At 40.4% G+C, this 17,213-nt stretch overlaps 1 protein-coding gene across 2 annotated transcripts in view; it reads left to right on the top strand.

The window, feature by feature from the left end:
• The first annotated feature begins 939 nt into the window (after nt 1-939).
• GOLGA4 (golgin A4) overlaps nt 940-17,213 on the top strand; it is a 205,438-nt gene continuing 189,164 nt past the window's right edge. For both annotated transcript variants that reach the window (XM_082259202.1, XM_082259201.1), the window contains exons 1-3: nt 940-1,034; nt 1,225-1,350; nt 9,559-9,651. In XM_082259202.1, the coding sequence (XP_082115328.1) occupies nt 1,276-1,350; nt 9,559-9,651 (168 nt within the window). In that variant the 5' untranslated portion in view covers nt 940-1,034; nt 1,225-1,275. The remainder of the gene's footprint in view (nt 1,035-1,224; nt 1,351-9,558; nt 9,652-17,213) is intronic.

Here is a 17,213-nt window from a genome sequence, read left to right as displayed (position 1 = left end):
ATACTCCTGACCCGTGTACTCTTTACATTACATACTCCTGCATGTTGTACATCACACACTCCTGACCTCTGCTCTATTTAGATGGGCATGACAATTGAGTGTGCATGTCACAGAGAAGGAGGACATAGTATGCCACTTTTGCCCTAGGGGCATTGCATAGCTCCCCGCTGTCCCTGATTTCGAGAGACTGTCCCTGATTTGGAACAAAGTCCCTCTGTCCCTGTTTCCTCCTCATTTGTCCCTCATTTTGGTCTGATCTATATAGTTTTTATATAAAATGCACTTTTTATCTTTCAAATAGTGTTTCCCAACGCTAAACCTTTCATCCAATTTCTAAATTGCTGCATTTGTAAATTCCAAAAGCCAAAATAAAGGAATAGTAGTGATAAAAAAAAGCACTTGTGGGTTTAGCTAATCACATTTTTTGCATAATTCTTCTATAAGGGGGCGTGGTAGGGGGTGTGTCCTATATATACATACTTTTGCTAATAGGTGTCCCTCATTCCCATTGCAGAAAGTTGGGAGGAATGGCATTGGATGACCTTGTCCCACCACTTATAAAACTATAATGCAGGAAATAATAAAATGCACATTTTTCTTTCTTCATTACCATTCTTTTATTTTCACAAAAGGTGGACTATGCCTTTAACTCTACTGACTGGGTAGCTTCAAAGAAAGGAAAAAATGCCTCTAAAAAAACGACTACCAAGCACAGGAGCAGAACAAGAATTCCACGTCTCACAATAAACTATGAGCTCCAACCTATCAAAATAAAAGTCCAAAAAATGAAAAGTGTTTTCTATCGGAACGTCTTCCTGTAAAAGCATCGTCTCCCCAGCCTTCAGAGTAATACACAGAGGTTGGGCGGGGTTAGCGCTGCCTTCCCTACTCACTCACTTGTCCCTTCCATCGTTCCGTAGCTCCACGTTGGCCGCACATGCGCAGTACGTTGGCCCGTCCGCTCACTGTGGGTGCCTGGGACCACTTGAGACCAGGAAGCGGAAGACAACCAGATTCAGTGCAAAAAGTATTGTGTACATTCATTCCTGTGTACAGTGTTGTAGTTTTAAGTATAGGAGTAAGCTGACAGGTCTGTTTTTATGTAAGTGTAGCTCTGGAGTGATGTGCTGTTTCATGTGTATAGTGATATTTCCGGATAGGGGGATTGTAATCCAGGCTCATATTATGTGTACAGCTTCTATTATACTTTGTACTTTCTTATAGCTCGGCCCTGTTCCAGGTCCTCTTGCCCCTTGGAAAGCTCCCAGTGACAACATGTTTAAGAAACTGAAGCAGAAGATCACTGAGGAGCAGTCTCCTGTGAGGAGCACTCTGAACCCACAGCAACAGGTAAGACATCACTCACTCTTCTCTATTACAACCAAATCACTGCATGCAAGAATAATCACCTACCTCTAGTATCCTATGTGTTGGCAAGTTTTGGGTACACTGGCACGGGTGTTTTGCCACCGTGTGAATACTAGCAGTAGGAATCTGCTCATTCCCACTGCTGTATTTGACAGGCGTGAGTGACTAGCTGTGACTGCCGAGCCCAGCGCACAAGGTGCATCCTGCAGTAGAGATGGGCTCAGGCGTGTTCAGGTTCCCATGTGCCTGATCCCACCAGGAGGCTGATACTGCACTCCGCTAATCACAAGCACTGAGACATTTCCTGATCTGTGCAATGTCTCAGTTCCTGTGATTAGCACAGTGCAGTGTAGGTTTCCTGGTGGGATCAGACACGTGGGAACTCGAACACGCCCGAGCCATCTCTATCCAGCAGTGATAAGCTTAGGTAATCACGGCCGGTATGAATAGCCGAGGATGCCGACAATCTGTCATTGAATTGTATGAGCTTGGCAGCCGCAGCTAGTCGCTCACCCCTGTCGAACACAGCTGCGGGAATGAGTAGATTTATGTTGCTGCTATTCGCACCGTGGCAAAACACACCCCTACGAACGTAGCCTAAAGCCCCGTACACACGAGTCAAAAATTGGCAGGGAATTTTCGGCCAACGTCCGATCTGCCGATTTTTGGCTTGTTAGTATGATGCTTCCAACAACCAACTCCGACTTTTCGGCCGAAAAAAATCTGGTGTGCAGGCTATAAAATTTTTGTTGGCCGTCAACATAACAGCCGATTTTCGTGCAGTCAGTACAGATTTCGACAGGGAAAAATCTGATGAGAAAGTCTGGGCATGCTCAGTGAAGAAAGAACACAAAGAAAGCAAACCAACACATGACATCACTTCTGAAGTAGAATTTTGTTGGGCGAGAAAATTCGTGTGCAGTTTAGGCACATTCCAACCAACAAAACACAACTCTGGACAAAAGACAGACGATCGGTCGGCCGATAATCGTTGCGTGTGTACGGGGCTTTAGAGTTCATGCACGTGGATTATTATTAGGCATTTTTATTATTTATTTATGACCGGTACCCCCATAGCACCATCAGTTTATGCAGAATATAACAGGGTGAACCTCCAGCTGCAGTGGGAAGTGAAACATTTAGAAGTGGTAGTAATACTGCTGCTAAATGTGACCAATTCCTGCTCAGGGGTCCTGGTTGTTAGGGAGCTGCCAGACACCGACTTCTTAGCAACCAATTACTCATGCCCACCCAGCACGTTCCATCTGTCAGCTAGGGGTTCCCAGATGACAGATGCACCTAAACAAAGTGAAGTAACTGACCAAAAATAGTCATGTAGTTATGTGGTCAGAGGCATATCCAGGAGACGCTGCGCCTTTGTTTACATTGTGGCGGTGGAGACTAGGTGATGTTATTCAGTGAAAGTCAAGTGTTGGATCAGACGTGTATTTTTTTTTTTTTTTTTTTTTTCGGTGCGTCAGCGGGTATCGCTCTTTGTAATAGACATGGATCTGCGTCACTGGATGATGTAATTTAATGATAGATTTACATCATGGGACTTTTTTTTTTTTTTTGTCGAAGGACTATGATCAAAAACTGTGTGTGTTTTGTTTATTTACTATTTACATTAGGAGCACTTTGTACACCTTCAAAGTGATTGTTAGTGCCGGTTCACACTACCACGGCACGACCTGTGAAGTCGCGTGCACCGCGACGTCGGCGCGACTTGCACGAACTTCACATAATGGAAGTCAATGCAAGTCGCTCCGATGTCGCCTCGAAGTAGTACAGGAACTATTTTCTAAGTCGGAGCTTCTTGAGTCGCTCCTATTAGAACGGTTCCCGTAGCACAGAATGGCCCGCGACTTGTCAGGCTAACCAGTCGCCTGACAAGTCGCGGTAGGTATTTTTTAAATAATAAACATGTTATGCTTGCCTGCTCTTTGCAGTGGTTTTTAACAAAGCAGCTCCGATCCTCCTTCCCTCCGGCAAAAATCTTCTGCCTTTATAACCACTTTAACTTGTACACCATTATATCTGTTGATATTTTTGTTGATTTAAGTGATTTGAAAGGACACAATTTTCTTGTGTTCTTTTCATGTGTATTACGTTTAAAGAGTTCTGATTAGGGAAAAAAAAATAAAAGTCAGCAACTATAAATACTGTAGCTCCGGACCTTTAATATACAGACACTTACCTGTCCAGGGAGCCCACGATGTTGGCACCCCATTTGATTTTTGGATCGGCTTTCAGGTGCTGTCGTCGCTATTTGTCAGAAGGGAAACCGATGGGAAAACCGGTGGGCTTCACAGCCAGTTCCCTACTGCGCATGCAGGAAGCGTGCTGCGCTTTCTAATTGGCCCGGTGGCGGGGGAAGGAGGAGGGGGGTGGAACTTCTGAGGGACAGTACTAGGTGCCATCTCCTGAAAGTGGGGATGGACACATGACACCCCTGAAAGTTGTAAAATGTGTCACCGTAGTGGGGGGGTAGAGAGAAAGCAGATCAGCGGGAAGTTCCGTTTTTGGGTAGAACTCTGCTTTAATTTTGTAGTCCCTGTTTAAATCAAGATCTAATGTTTGCCTGGTCAGATTATTTGAAAAGGTCAACTATTTTCTTGAGGTGTACTGAAAGTGGAACTGTAGTCAGAAAATTTAAGTCCTACTAGATGACTTCAGGCTGGCCCCTTTGGCAGGTATGGCTATGTAAAACATTAAAAATAAGTGCATATACTGTGTAAAATCCAGTAATACACTGGGATTGGTTTATTAAAACTGGAAAGTGCAAAAGCTGGTACAACTGTGCATGGTAGCCAATCAGCTTCTAACTTCAACTTGTTCAAATAATAACTTTGACAAAAAAAAACCTAGAACCTGTTTGGTTTCTATGCAGAGCTTCGCCAGATTTTGTACCATGCAGTTTTAGCAAATCAGCCTCTGTCTCACCCTGCTCTGCACATAGTCAGTTGCTCTCCATTTTTAGGCACTGCTGAGTTTGTAGAGGCCGATCTGCTGTCAGCTTTAAAGCAGAATTAAACCCTCCTATCCCTTACAGCCAAGAAATATGCTTCTGTTTGATCTGCAACTGCCATGGTGCTGCATGTGTGATCAGTTTTGACACCAGCCATTTGATTGTTTGATAGCATGGTTGAGGGCACAAGTGAATGTGACTGTTAGCAATCCCAACATTCCAGGAATGTAACAGTACCAATCAATCGATAAGTTTAGTTCTGCTTTATAAATTGCTTCAGCGAAATGGCAGCCTCCAGCAAGAAGAAACAGGAGCAATGCTAGAGGCAATTTACAGCACACACTAATTTTGTAGCATAATTATTAATGTGGAATGTATGTTCCTTCCTAAAGAACGTTATTTTTTTATTAAAGCAGTCAAGAGGAGCTCCAGGCTCCTTCAGAAAAAATGAAAAGTCTGCATCTACAAATACTGTAGCTGTTGACTTTTAATATTAGGACACTTACCTGTCCACAAATCCAATGGTGTCTTCACCCGAGCCACTGTCATTTCAGGTAAGGGCAAACTAGCTGTTGTTTGTGAATGGCCCAGCAGCGGGGGAAGGAGGAGGAGGGCTGAACTTCCGCATGACTTTGCCGCATGGAAGTCATCCGGAAGTGGGAGCGGGTACTTGTCATAACAAGGTACCCACTCCCCCCCTTATCCCCCCTGAAAGGTGCCAAATTTGGCAGTGGAGTAGGGGGGGGGGGGGGGGCAAACAAGTGGCGCTCCTCGTTTTTGGGTGGAGCTTCGCTTTAAGTTGTTATGGGGAAACTTCCGTTTAATTTTTCACATGACTATATAACTTTATTTTCCAGGGCACATTTTACATTTTCCTTCTTCCCACACAGATGCTTTCAGCTAAATACTGAAATTAAACTCTGCAAATGAATTTCAAATGCAATGAGGACACTTTGTAGCAGCTCTACTTTAATATATGAACACAGAAAATAGTTTATTAGTATCATTTGCTACTGTGAACACTTATTTTGATCCAGAAAACAATAAAATGAGGAACTTCACTTTGTAATGATCCTCAAATGTTTGTTTTTTTGGATTATTGGTTTGCCAACGAAGAGCAATACTTCAACAGCATTGTCAGTATCAGAAAACGACAAATTATTACAGTCACTCAAAAACTGGCTATACATGGATGAAAATTGGGCCAGTCCAGTAGGGACTGGCCCAATTTTGATTCATGTTCTGTCTGCCTGTCTATAACAAGCCTGTCAGGTTTTTGCCGAACGATCAGTGCCGACAACAATGATCATTGTATTCTGATGTCTGGGAAGTTTCTAGGGACGTACCAATTTTTTAGCGGCCGCAGGAAATAGGGTTATCAGCGTTTTGCTAATAATTACTCATCGGCTAAAAAGGGGTCAAGGATCGAAAATAAAATCATAATAATTTTAAATTCATGATATTAAAAGTCGAATATAATACAATTTTATATATAAAAATATATATTTTTATATAAAATGGTCAATTTCAGTTTTGGTTTTTGGCCAAGTACATCCTAAATTTTCAGTTTTGGTTTGGGTCCAGAATTTTAATTTCGGTGCACCACTAGAACTTTCCCCATAGTCAAAATGCAATAGTTCAGCAGGAATGATTCCGCCATCCTCCTAAAATAAGTCGATTGGAGAATCGGCTCTTTTTTTTTTTTTTCTTCATTCTGCATGAAAAAAAATGGCCGACTTTAATTTAGTTATTGTGTGATCAACAATCCCTTTTTGATTATTGGCAAGTAATCCTAATCCTATAATGTGGTTCAGGGTGTCTGCTTTAAAGAACTACAAAAAGGTTGGGTGCTTGAAAGTTTTTTTGCACATATGCAGCATAAGTTTGGGAGAGTATTTGAACTGAAAGTTTTGTATGCACGTATGCAGCATTAGTTCGGAGAGTATTTGAACTGTGTTTTTTTATTTTCCAGTGTTTGTATGTTAACCCGAACTAAAGGCGGATATTCTTTGCACAAAAGCATTCAGAATAGGATTGGGAGGGTTATTAGCTCTCCATTGTTTTGAACAGTGTTGTCAGTCTAGATGAACAAGTTAAAATAATGACCTTTTCTTTGTTAAGAGGCGTGTTTACATTTTTTAAGACTGCAAATTGCAGCTCGTCAGTAGAAAGTGGCCCTGCACTCAGACGTTAGGAGACTGCAATTCCCCGCTTAAAGCGGTAGTAAAGTCCTTACTGGTTTTTTTTTTTGTTTTGTTTTTTTTAAATGGGTCCCCGGCAGCTTTTAAGTGGTTGTTAACCCCAGTCATAAAAATTGGACAAAGCACATATATCTGCAGTGTTTACTTGTCTCTCTCCAAAGCTGTCATTTCTCTCTGGTGCTTCGTTTCTCTGTTATCAGCATGAGTCACTTGGGGGGCGGGTTTCTCCTATTCCTCTAAACAGCTCTCACACAGAGTAACTGAAGTCCCCCCGCCCTCTTCTCTGTGCTGCTGACAGATTTTTTAACACAACCTGCACTCTTGAGAGGGTGTAGAGAAGAGTTGACTGCAGTTAAACAAGTAAAACCTATGTAGGAGGATTTGTTTAATCTCTGCGTATCATCTGAGGCTATTTCCTTTACTGAGTATATGTGAGGGATTACAGCCACTTGAAGCCATAATCTACTCGTATACACTGCAGACTTCTACAATTACAGCCCTCCAGCGCTGCACTCTCACCGCTCTCCCTTGTCTCCGGCTGCATGGTCTTTTTTCCGGAGCTGCGATCCTTGGCCACTTGATTGGCTGTGTTGGGGCATGGGAGTCACATCGCAGCGGCACACAGTGGGCCGTAAATGTGGTACGAGCTGCACATGTGCTGCTCAGATCACAATACTCGCTGACAGGCAGGGGGGAGATTTATGGCAGAAGAGGGTCTCTTCTGTCCTATTAACCCTGACTGTCAGTGAGCTTTGTTACAACTGACATTACTACCACTTTAATCACGTACACACGTTGAGAATTATCATCCATTCTTTTTTTTTTTGCATGCTAATCTCTTATCGAGAAAAAAAAAAAAGGTTACTAAACAAATATTTTCATACGACAGAATACAACTTCAGAAGTGATGTATTGTATTGTGTCTGAGCATGCGTAGTCTTGGTCTTCCAACTTTTTTTTTTTTTTTCGGATGAATAGTGCACTGATAAAACAAAAGTTGTACGTTCTAATATCGAACAAGAACATTTTTTGTGCTTGATCAGATTATCGTATGATCACTTTGAAAGCGGTATTTTTCGTACTGTTTTCTGATTTGTGTGTATGAGGCTTTAGACAGCTGTCCAAAGAACAAGTGTCCTCATTGGAGATTCCGCTTACTTTGTTCTGAGGACAACTCAAAAATTTTAGATTGCCCCTTACTGTCTGTTTCGGTAATTGTTACCAGTACAAATAGTGGGGTGAATCTCCCCAGTGGGGATACAGACAGCAATAAAAAAAACTTCACGATGGTATTAAAGTGGTTGTAAAGGCAGAAGGTTTTTTTATCTTAACACAGCTCAAAAGAGATGACTATTAGGCCCCTTTCACGCGACTTAAGTTGTGTGATTTTTGCTGCAATTTTTTTGCCACGATTTTGACTGGACTTGAAGCAATACCTGTGTAATCTTGAGGTCTCTGGACCATAAAATGCATCAAAGTCAGACCAAAATAGTGCAGGGACTACTTTGAAGTCGTTGCGACTTGAAGTCACACAGATATGAATGGTACTCATTGGAAATCATGGGGTACGACTTGTCATGCGATTTTGCAGTCCCAAGTCACAGGATAAGTCGCACAAGTGTGAAAAAGGCCTTAGTGAATAGCAGCAGCAAACCAATGATGATGTGCATAGCCATGCAGTTAGAACTGCACCCAGGCAGCCCACCTTTGTATAGCAATTCATTTTATCTAAAATTGAAAAGCGATGTTCGTAATTGGTAGAAAAATATCACAGATGGCAAAGTTTGTCTACATATAGACAAATACTTATCAGAATTTATCATAATGATTTGACCAGATGTGCATTCATCATATATGGAAAGTCAACAGACAAAACGCCAGTAAGAGGAGAGGAAGTCGGAAGGCAGTAACATAGCAAATCCACTATGGTAATGTAGCAAAGGAGAGGCCATGTCCAAGAGGTTTTAGTGCATCCCTAATTTGCTTTTTAACTAATTTTCCTAGCTTATATTATACCCCAAGTCTAACCGCTTGCCAACAGCCCTATAGCAGATGTCCTGCTACAGGACGGCCGTTCTGTGCAGATTAGCATATTTATACGCGATTCTGCACTTCCGAGTAGGGGCGTGCCGATTTTGCTGTGATTAGTCACAGCAGAAGCTGTTCAGCAGGTACCAATTGATGGCACCCACTGATCGGGGAGGGAACAGGCTGGATGGAGCTCTGCATATGTAAACAATGCAGAGCTCTGTCTTGTCAGCGGGGATGTGCTATCTGTGCCTAACACTGGTTAGGCACACATTTATCCCTTTGATCGCCCTAGATGTTAAACCCATTCCCAGACAGTCAGTATAGGGACAGTGCATATTTTTAGCATTGATCACTGTATTAGTGTCACTGGTTCCCACAAAGTGCCAGTTGGTGTCAGATTGTTCGCTGCAATATCGCAGTCCAGCTATAAGTCCCTGATAGAAAAAATTCCAGTATATATACTATAGTTTGTATAGACGCTATAACTTTTGATCAAACACATCAATATATGCTTTTTGTTTTTTTTTTTTTTGTTTTTTTTACCAAAAACTTGTAGCAGAATACATGTTGGCTTACATTTATGAGGACATTTATTCATTGGACATGTTTTATAGCAGAAAGTAAAAAATATTTTTCAAGATTTTGGTCTTTTTTTTTTTTTTTTTTTTTTTGTCCATCGCGCAAAAAAATAAAAACTTCAGTGTTGATCAAATACCACCAAAAGAAAGCTCTATCTGTTGGAAAAGAAAATTACATAAATTTAATTGATGTACATGGTTGCATGACCACGCAATTGTCAGCTAAAGTGACACAGTGCTGTATAGAAAAAAATGGTCTGGTCATGAAGGGGGGTAAATCTTCCAGGGTCAAGTGGATAATATTGCCATGTTACTATTGTTACTATAATACTATTTATATTATTGCTTTGAATACAGGGCAAAATTGTACTAATTGAGGCTATTGCTTACTAAAAGATCTTTTGTTTATTAGGGTAACCCAAGATCAACGTCATCGGGAAACAGGAGTCGCACTTCTTCAGTGACAGATCAGCAGGATGACAGTACAGCAACTCCTGACAAAGAGGTTGGTAATCTATTCTTAGCATTTCAGTCTGTTTTCAGATCAGCTATTACAGGATCACAGTTTGCTTTCAGACTGCAGGAGGATTTGCTGTTCTATGTTTAATATTCGCCTTAAGATAAATCAGTAGATCATATATCAGGATTTTGAAAATACATGTTCCCTGGTTTCAAGCTTCACTACTTTTATAGACTCAAAGTTAGTAAGCAGATCAGGAGTTCTTATTGCTTTGGAGTTTAACTTCTTCCAGGTCAGTGTTTGAAAAAGTCAAAAATGGGAAGCTAGCCTCTGTATTTTTTCTCAGTACAGGTTTCCTACAAAAAGTACCTTTCCCTATCATGGATAGAAAACCACTGTTTCCAAGCAGCTTAATGTAGGCGAAAGGTCACATGGCCTTTAGCTGTCAGAAACACTATAGTTGTGTCATTAGAAATTGCAAAGAGGTTATTGTTTTCAGTCAAAGTCCCTTTCTGCTAGTCTCGTAGTGAACAGCACAAATCAGAGCCTAACTTTGTCATAAACAATACAACTGTCCTCATACATATTTAGTATAGGCTTTACATAGCAACTAATAAGATTAAGATTTCATTAACGCCTATGAAAACCCAAGAACAAAAATTGATAGTATTGCAGCCGTATTAGTTTTCATTTCTCTTCTTTTTTTTTTTTAATCATTTTCAAAGTAGCAAAGGGAAAAACAAATCCAGGATATAGAGCCTAATACTGGCCATACACTATTCGAAAAATCGTTCAAACTAATTTAAAAAAAATGAATACTCGGTCGTGAGAGCAAATGATCGTGGCATCATGTAATGGACATAAATGAATCAGTTTTTTGTTCATTTTTTCACATCTACCTAGTGCAAACAGTTCGGGTGAGAAACACATTAACCTTTCAATTTATCGTTCGTTCCGCAGAAAATTTCCAAACTTGTCTTTCGTTTTATCAGCTCAAAAACTTTACAACCGATTATCGATTTGTGCCCATTAACTGGCCGAAAAACTAAAGAACTGTCCCAATGACCGAATTTCGGCCAATTTTCCGTATAGTGTATCGCCAGCGTTGGTCATAGATCTGAGATACAGTGCAAACATATGGCACAAATAAAGACCCAAAACAGGGGCAGAAGGCGAGTAATGGGAGGGGGCGATAGGCATATTTACCCATATGCAATAAAAAGGCATAAATTCGTAACTATGAAAAATACATTGACCACTAATAAAGTATTCTAAAAGACAATACAATACTTTTTATTTTAGACTTGTTAATCCTGACATCTTCGTACTTTCTGTCCTAGGATGACAACTGCACTGAGCAAAGTTGTCTCCCTAGGGAGTGTGTTAGGACTACATAACGCCCCCCTCTTCTCCAAAGGGTTGTTTTGTAGTCAACTGAGAACACAGGGAACCAGGCTGACTGATAACTGTCCAGAAGCAAGAGAGTAAAGGAATTCTGGCTGGATGAACTATTTTTTTTTGTATTTATAGAACAGATATAAATAAAATGATTTTAATGGTATATATAGAAGACCAAAATGAAGAAAATATGAGAAGTGCATTGTTTACATACAATTTAAGTTGATCATTTTTCATATGTACTATATATCTGAAAAACATATTGGCAGAGCAGAAAAATGTGCATGGACAGCTCCAGCTGTTAGACGGGCTGGATTTTTTTCATCCCCCTTATTTTTTTTTTTTGGGGATAGAAATGAGGACAGCTAGGCACATCAATAATCATTAATGATCAAGTAAAGTCAATGATAAAGTCATTAATGATCAATTAAGCACTTAATAGCGATTTTGCATCTTAAGTGAAAAGAAGCTCATCTGAAGCTTAGTTTTATGTGTTCCTAAACAGATACATTTGTATATGGTCCCCTATATAGCTGGGGTATGACTGTATCTGACATGTAGAGGGAGAACCTATAAATAAAATGTAGTTTCTCTTTAATTCCAAAACGAGATGCTCGCTTTCAGAAATGCAGGGTCCTTCATAGTTCCTGCATTCTCATGTCCTGAGCTGTAAGAAAAAAAACCTTATATTTCCCCTGTAAAATAGTGATCTCCCCATCCCACATTTCATTTTGGGTGACAAACATGGCCGCCTCCATAAATATAGTGGAGGAGTGAGCGTAGCCACCCAGGAACAGGTAGCGTTATTTGCAAGATTTCCAGAATAGAATAAATAAAAGCCTGAAAAAAGAAAATGAATGCGGAGAACTAGTATTCTATAATATGTCACATTTTTTATATTGGGTTTGATTACACTTGAATAGGAGAGAACCTAGAGAAGTTAAGACCACTTTAAGGTTTTTACTGCTGTGGTTGATCCTGTTGGGTACATTTTCACTTGCTTCCTATGAGGCCACTAGGACAAAAAGTGTGCAAAAATATTTCTTATGCAAAATAAAAATACAGTTTAACTAGATCAGAGTTTCTACCAGATTTGTATTTTTTCTGTGGTCACAGCATTTAAAAAGTGAGGCGGACTCCTAGTGCGGAAATGTAAAAAGGTGCCTTAAACTGCATTGTAAGGACACATAACCACAAAACACCACATAATTCACTACATTCCTGTATTTATGTAAAGAAAAAAATTTTAACATTTTTGTGTACAATAGCAAAATGTGCATACGATATATATGATGGATACATTCACATTTGTCCTTCTACAAGGAGGGTAATGAAACACCATTACATTGGCAAGTTTCTCAGAGTGATATCGGTGGAGAGTTTTGGGGCTATTTTTAACATTCTTCATATACTGCACAAGACTTTAAAGAAGTTGTAAAGGCAGAAGGGGTTTTATCTTAATATATTCTATGCATTTAGATAAAAAGCCTTCTGTGTGTAGCAGCCCACCTAGAACTTACCTGAGGTCCCTCTCTTGTCCAGCGATGTCCACGAGTGTCTCAGCCATCCGAGATTCTCCCTCCTAATTGGCTGAGACACAGCAGCGCTGCCACTGCTGTCAAAGTCAGCTAGCCAATCAGGGGGGAAAGGGGCAGAGGCTGGGTCCAGGCTCCATGTTCAAATGGACACACGGAGCTATGACTCGGCATGGGTGCCCCCATAGCAAGCTGCTTGCTGTGGGGGCACTCAGCAGGAGGGAGGGTCCAGGGTCACAGAAGAGGGACCCGAGAAGAAAAGCAGCTGGGCTGATCTGTTCAAATCCATTGCAACAGAGCAGTAAGAGCCGGTTCACATATGAGCGACCCGACTTGCCAGCGCGACCTGTGAAGTCGCGGTGCGCAGCTCGCACCGCGACCTCGGAACGGCCGGCACGGACTTCATATCATTGAAGTCAATGCAGGTCGCTCCAAAGAAGCTCAGGACCCTTTTTCTAAGTCGGAGCGACTTGTGTCGCCCCTATTAGAACGGGTCCTGTGCTACTCTATGGCAGGCGACTTGTCAGGCGACCAGGTCGCCTGACAAGTCGCCCCAGTGTGAACGGGGTCTAAGTATAACACGTTTGCTATTTTTATAGGAAAAAAAACAGACTTTACAATGACTTTAAAAAGAATTAGAACAATATTAAATCTTCAAGTACATTTTTACCTATCACTGAGAAACTCTGTATCAGATAAGACTTTAAATACTTACAACATTAAAGATTTTTTTTTTACCAAGATACTCCAAGAAACCTGTGGAATATGGTGACCCACCAAACATTCATCAATCATAATGGAGACCTAGGGAGTGTATAACTTTGTATGCCTTGAAACAAGATAGAGTGACATCAATACACACATTACTGGCACCTCATTCCCATGAAAATTTGAATGTCTGTACAGATAAGGAGTTGTTAATTCATCTTGACTTTTCTAAATTGCATGCTTGGATACACTACAGATAATTAGTATTTTTAGGAATAAGTCAGCAATGGTAGATCTGGTACTCCTCTTAGTACATTTCCGTAATAGTCTTGCTAGCTTTAAAATGTGTCTGGGGCAAATAAAAACATTTGGTACATTCACATTCCCAGTGATCTGTCTCCTTAGAAATACTGCAAGTACAGAAAAATGCCTGTTGATCCTGCTGAAATCTAAACTTCTGTTTGAGTTGATCAGTCTGTTGTACTGAAGTTCCAAGCAGAGTTATCAGCCTTGCCAGGTTCTCTGATGCTGGACTACAGAACGCCTTCCCAGTATGTTATAGAGATGCAGAATGGCTGAGATGTTCTCTAGTCCAGCATCTGGCAAAGGCTGATAACATTACTTAAGATTTCAGTGCAGCAAAAGCACTGTGTTATCAGCTCAAGCAGGAATTTGGATGCACACTGTGTTTCTTGTAGATAAGCAGCTTCTTGTCTGCCTTTGCAACATTTTTGAAGGGCTAAAACACAGGAAAAGTGTATGTATTGCTGAGATGTACTATACTGCATGTTTTTTGGCTTTTTTGTTTTTGTTTTATTTTGTTCAGACATACACTTCAATAAAAGGGCTGCAATAGCTACTGTTCCTTGAAAATAAATTGCTGCTTCAGGTTCCCTCACTTGACCAAAGTCTCTTGTATTTGGTCAAACGATCTGCACTTAAAGTGGAACTCCAGTCAGAAAAGTTAAACATTAAACAGAGTCTATACCTTTTAAAATCCAGTAATACACTGTCTCATCCTGCTCTGCACATGTGCAGTTGCTCTCTATTTTTAGACACTGCTGAATTTGTAGAGACTGATCTGCTGACAGCCTTAAAGCCGAATTAAACCCCCCTATCCTTTATAGCCAAGGAAGCTACTTCTGATTGACCCACAACTGCCATGGTGCTGCACATGTGATCAGTTAGAACACCAGCCATTAAATGGTTTGACAGTTTGGTTGAGGACACAAGCAAGTGTGACGGTTGGCAATCCCATCATTCCAGGAATGTACCTGTTTTTGAAACTTAAATCGATGGGTTTAGTTCTGCTTTTTGATTTACTGCTGTTCAGGGGCTCTGGGCTTCAGCAAAATGGCAGCCTCTAGCAAGAAGAAAGAGGAGCAATGCTGGAGGCAATTTACAGCACACGCTAATTTTGGTAGCATAATTATTAATGTGGAATACAGTAAACCCCCGCTCCATCGCGGTTCAGTTTTTGCGGTCCCGGTATATTGCGTTTTTTTTTTTTTTTGTAATGTTGTTATTTTACTATATAAATCATTAAAAATGAAATATTTTTGCGTTTTCCATAGCTCTTGCTATGTCTCTCAGTATCTTTTATGTGTTTAAATGAGTTTATATTATTTTAAAAGTGTGTTTAAAGACCTTAAAATGCTTTTACACGTATAGTGACAGTAAAAAAAACATGCCTACAATGCATTTTAATAGGGTTTTTCTATTGCGCGGATTTTCACTTTTCGCGGCTGGGTCCGGAATGGAGGAGGGTTTACTGTATATGTTCCTTGCTAAAGAACATTTCTTTTTTATCAAGTTGTTATGGGTAAAGCTCCGCTATTAAAATGACTTAGTCAAGCTGAACTCAGGGTGCCCACTTTTAAAAAGTCACGTGGCCAAATGCTTAAGATGAACATATTAAAATCTGTAGCCATTTTCTGTCATATACTGGGCTGTTAGTAAAATCTGAACACCAAGGATCCATGCACACCTAAGCATGTGTTTGTGCTTTGATTGCATTGAGCTAACACAACCTATGCATTTAGAATGGGTACTTAATGAGCCTCGGTGCCAAAAAATGACATACCAGTATACAGTGCGCCACGATGCATTTACATCTGTGCATTGTGGTGTATAGATGTGTTTACATGCATTATTTATATGTGCATTGGGGTGCCATTTAGAATAAGTTGGGTGCACACATTTGAATGTGTAGCTAGGTGTGAAAAGGCCTTACATGTGTTTGTAATATATTAATGTCTCAGAAGTTGGTTACTATTGCATATGTAATTTGTCCTGAACTTCATTAGATCTGCTTTGCAGTGATGTGCTTTCCACATGTGAATAATTATTTTGGGGGCCCCTGTACCAGTACAGAAAAAATCTGTTATATTCATTGAAGCCTAAAGACATTTTTCATAGCTCTTGCCAGCATATGCTTCACTGCTTGCTTCAGTGGCCTAGAACAATTATACAAATTTACTACTGCATAGTTGCTCTGGGTCACTAATTTGTTGGGCTATTAATGAAGGATGAGAATGGCAGATCAGGATTTCTACACTTTTTATAATAAGTCTGCAGTAGCAGCTCCAATTTTTCTGCCCTCAGGAGTCCCTTTGTAACAGCTAGGGCAGACAGGGCACATGTGCAATGCTTGGAACTATAAAGGTTTCTCAAGCATGGCAGGTAGAATATTAGCATTCAATTTCTTTTTTGCCTTTGGAAACCAATTTTAGTTGCTTCTACCGAGGAAAGGTATAATTTAAATCAGAAATATTTTACTTTTATTATCATAATACAGTAAAACCTTGGATTGCGAGCATAATTAGTTCCGGAAGCATGCTTGCAATCCAAAGCACTCTTATATCAAAGCAAATTTCCCCATAAGAAATAATGGAAACTCAGATGATTCGTTCCACAACCATTTATTCATAAGTCCTTCTGTTTATAGTCCATATAAAAAGATTATAGCATTGTGATAGGTTATATAACCATAAAATGTCCATCCACAAATAGCCCCTTCCACAAGGGGATTAGAAGCAAAATCCAGTAGGAGCTACAGAGTATCAAAGAGAAGAGAGGCGCCTCTAAGTGTAGCAATATGGTTCCGTTTAATGAAGGTACAACATTTAGCAACTCACATGGTTGATGAATAAAACAGGCACATCTAAGTATGCAGGCATCCGGGGTAAAGCTGTCCACATGGACTATCTTCTGCACCACTGGCTGCCAGTCTGTAATCCTGACCGGGAAGACCACCCTGCAGTAAAGGGATCTGGAAGCGAGGGGCAGCATGGAAGGGATGACGTAGATGGCGGTGCGGAGGACGGTCTATGTGGACAGCTTTAGCCTGGATGCCTGCATACTTAGATGTGCCTGTTCCAATCATCAACCATGTGAGTTGCTAAATGTTGTACCTTCATTAAATTTAACCATATTGCTACACTTAGAGGCGCCTCTCTTCTCTTTTATACTCAGCTGTGACTTGAGGCTACTTGTATATCAAGACATCGCTTGTAAACCAAGTCAAAATTTATTTGAAAATTTTGCTTGTCTTGCAAAGCGCTCTTAAACCAAGTTACTCTCAAACCAAGGTTTTACTGTATACTAAAAGTATATCAGCCAGAAAACCAATCTGTGCACTACTTTTATTTATTTTCACTTTGTTACAAGGAAATTAACTGCACTGACTTCTGGATTAATCCAACAGAAATTAAAATTCAAGCACCACACTTCTAAGAGGTCCAGATACAACTTTAGTCCAATAAAATTCAGGGGGACAATCCAAACAGCCAACGAATGACAACAAACAATTCAAAAAGTAACCAATGAATTTCAAGGTCCAAGAACGCCCCCTTTATCAGGGCTTTACTAGACTAGACGTAAACGGGACCTTTAATGGCATTTTTTCTGATGTGATTACAAGCACAGGTCTTTAGCAGTTGGTTTGGCAGTTAAGCCAGCTGCTGA

This window comes from Pelophylax lessonae, assembly GCF_965119305.1.
Source record: "Pelophylax lessonae genome assembly, chromosome: 5".
Lineage (NCBI taxonomy): Eukaryota > Metazoa > Chordata > Amphibia > Anura > Ranidae > Pelophylax > Pelophylax lessonae.
The sequence above is the reverse complement of the archived record's forward strand: the minus strand, read 5'-3'. Positions and strand labels throughout refer to the sequence as shown.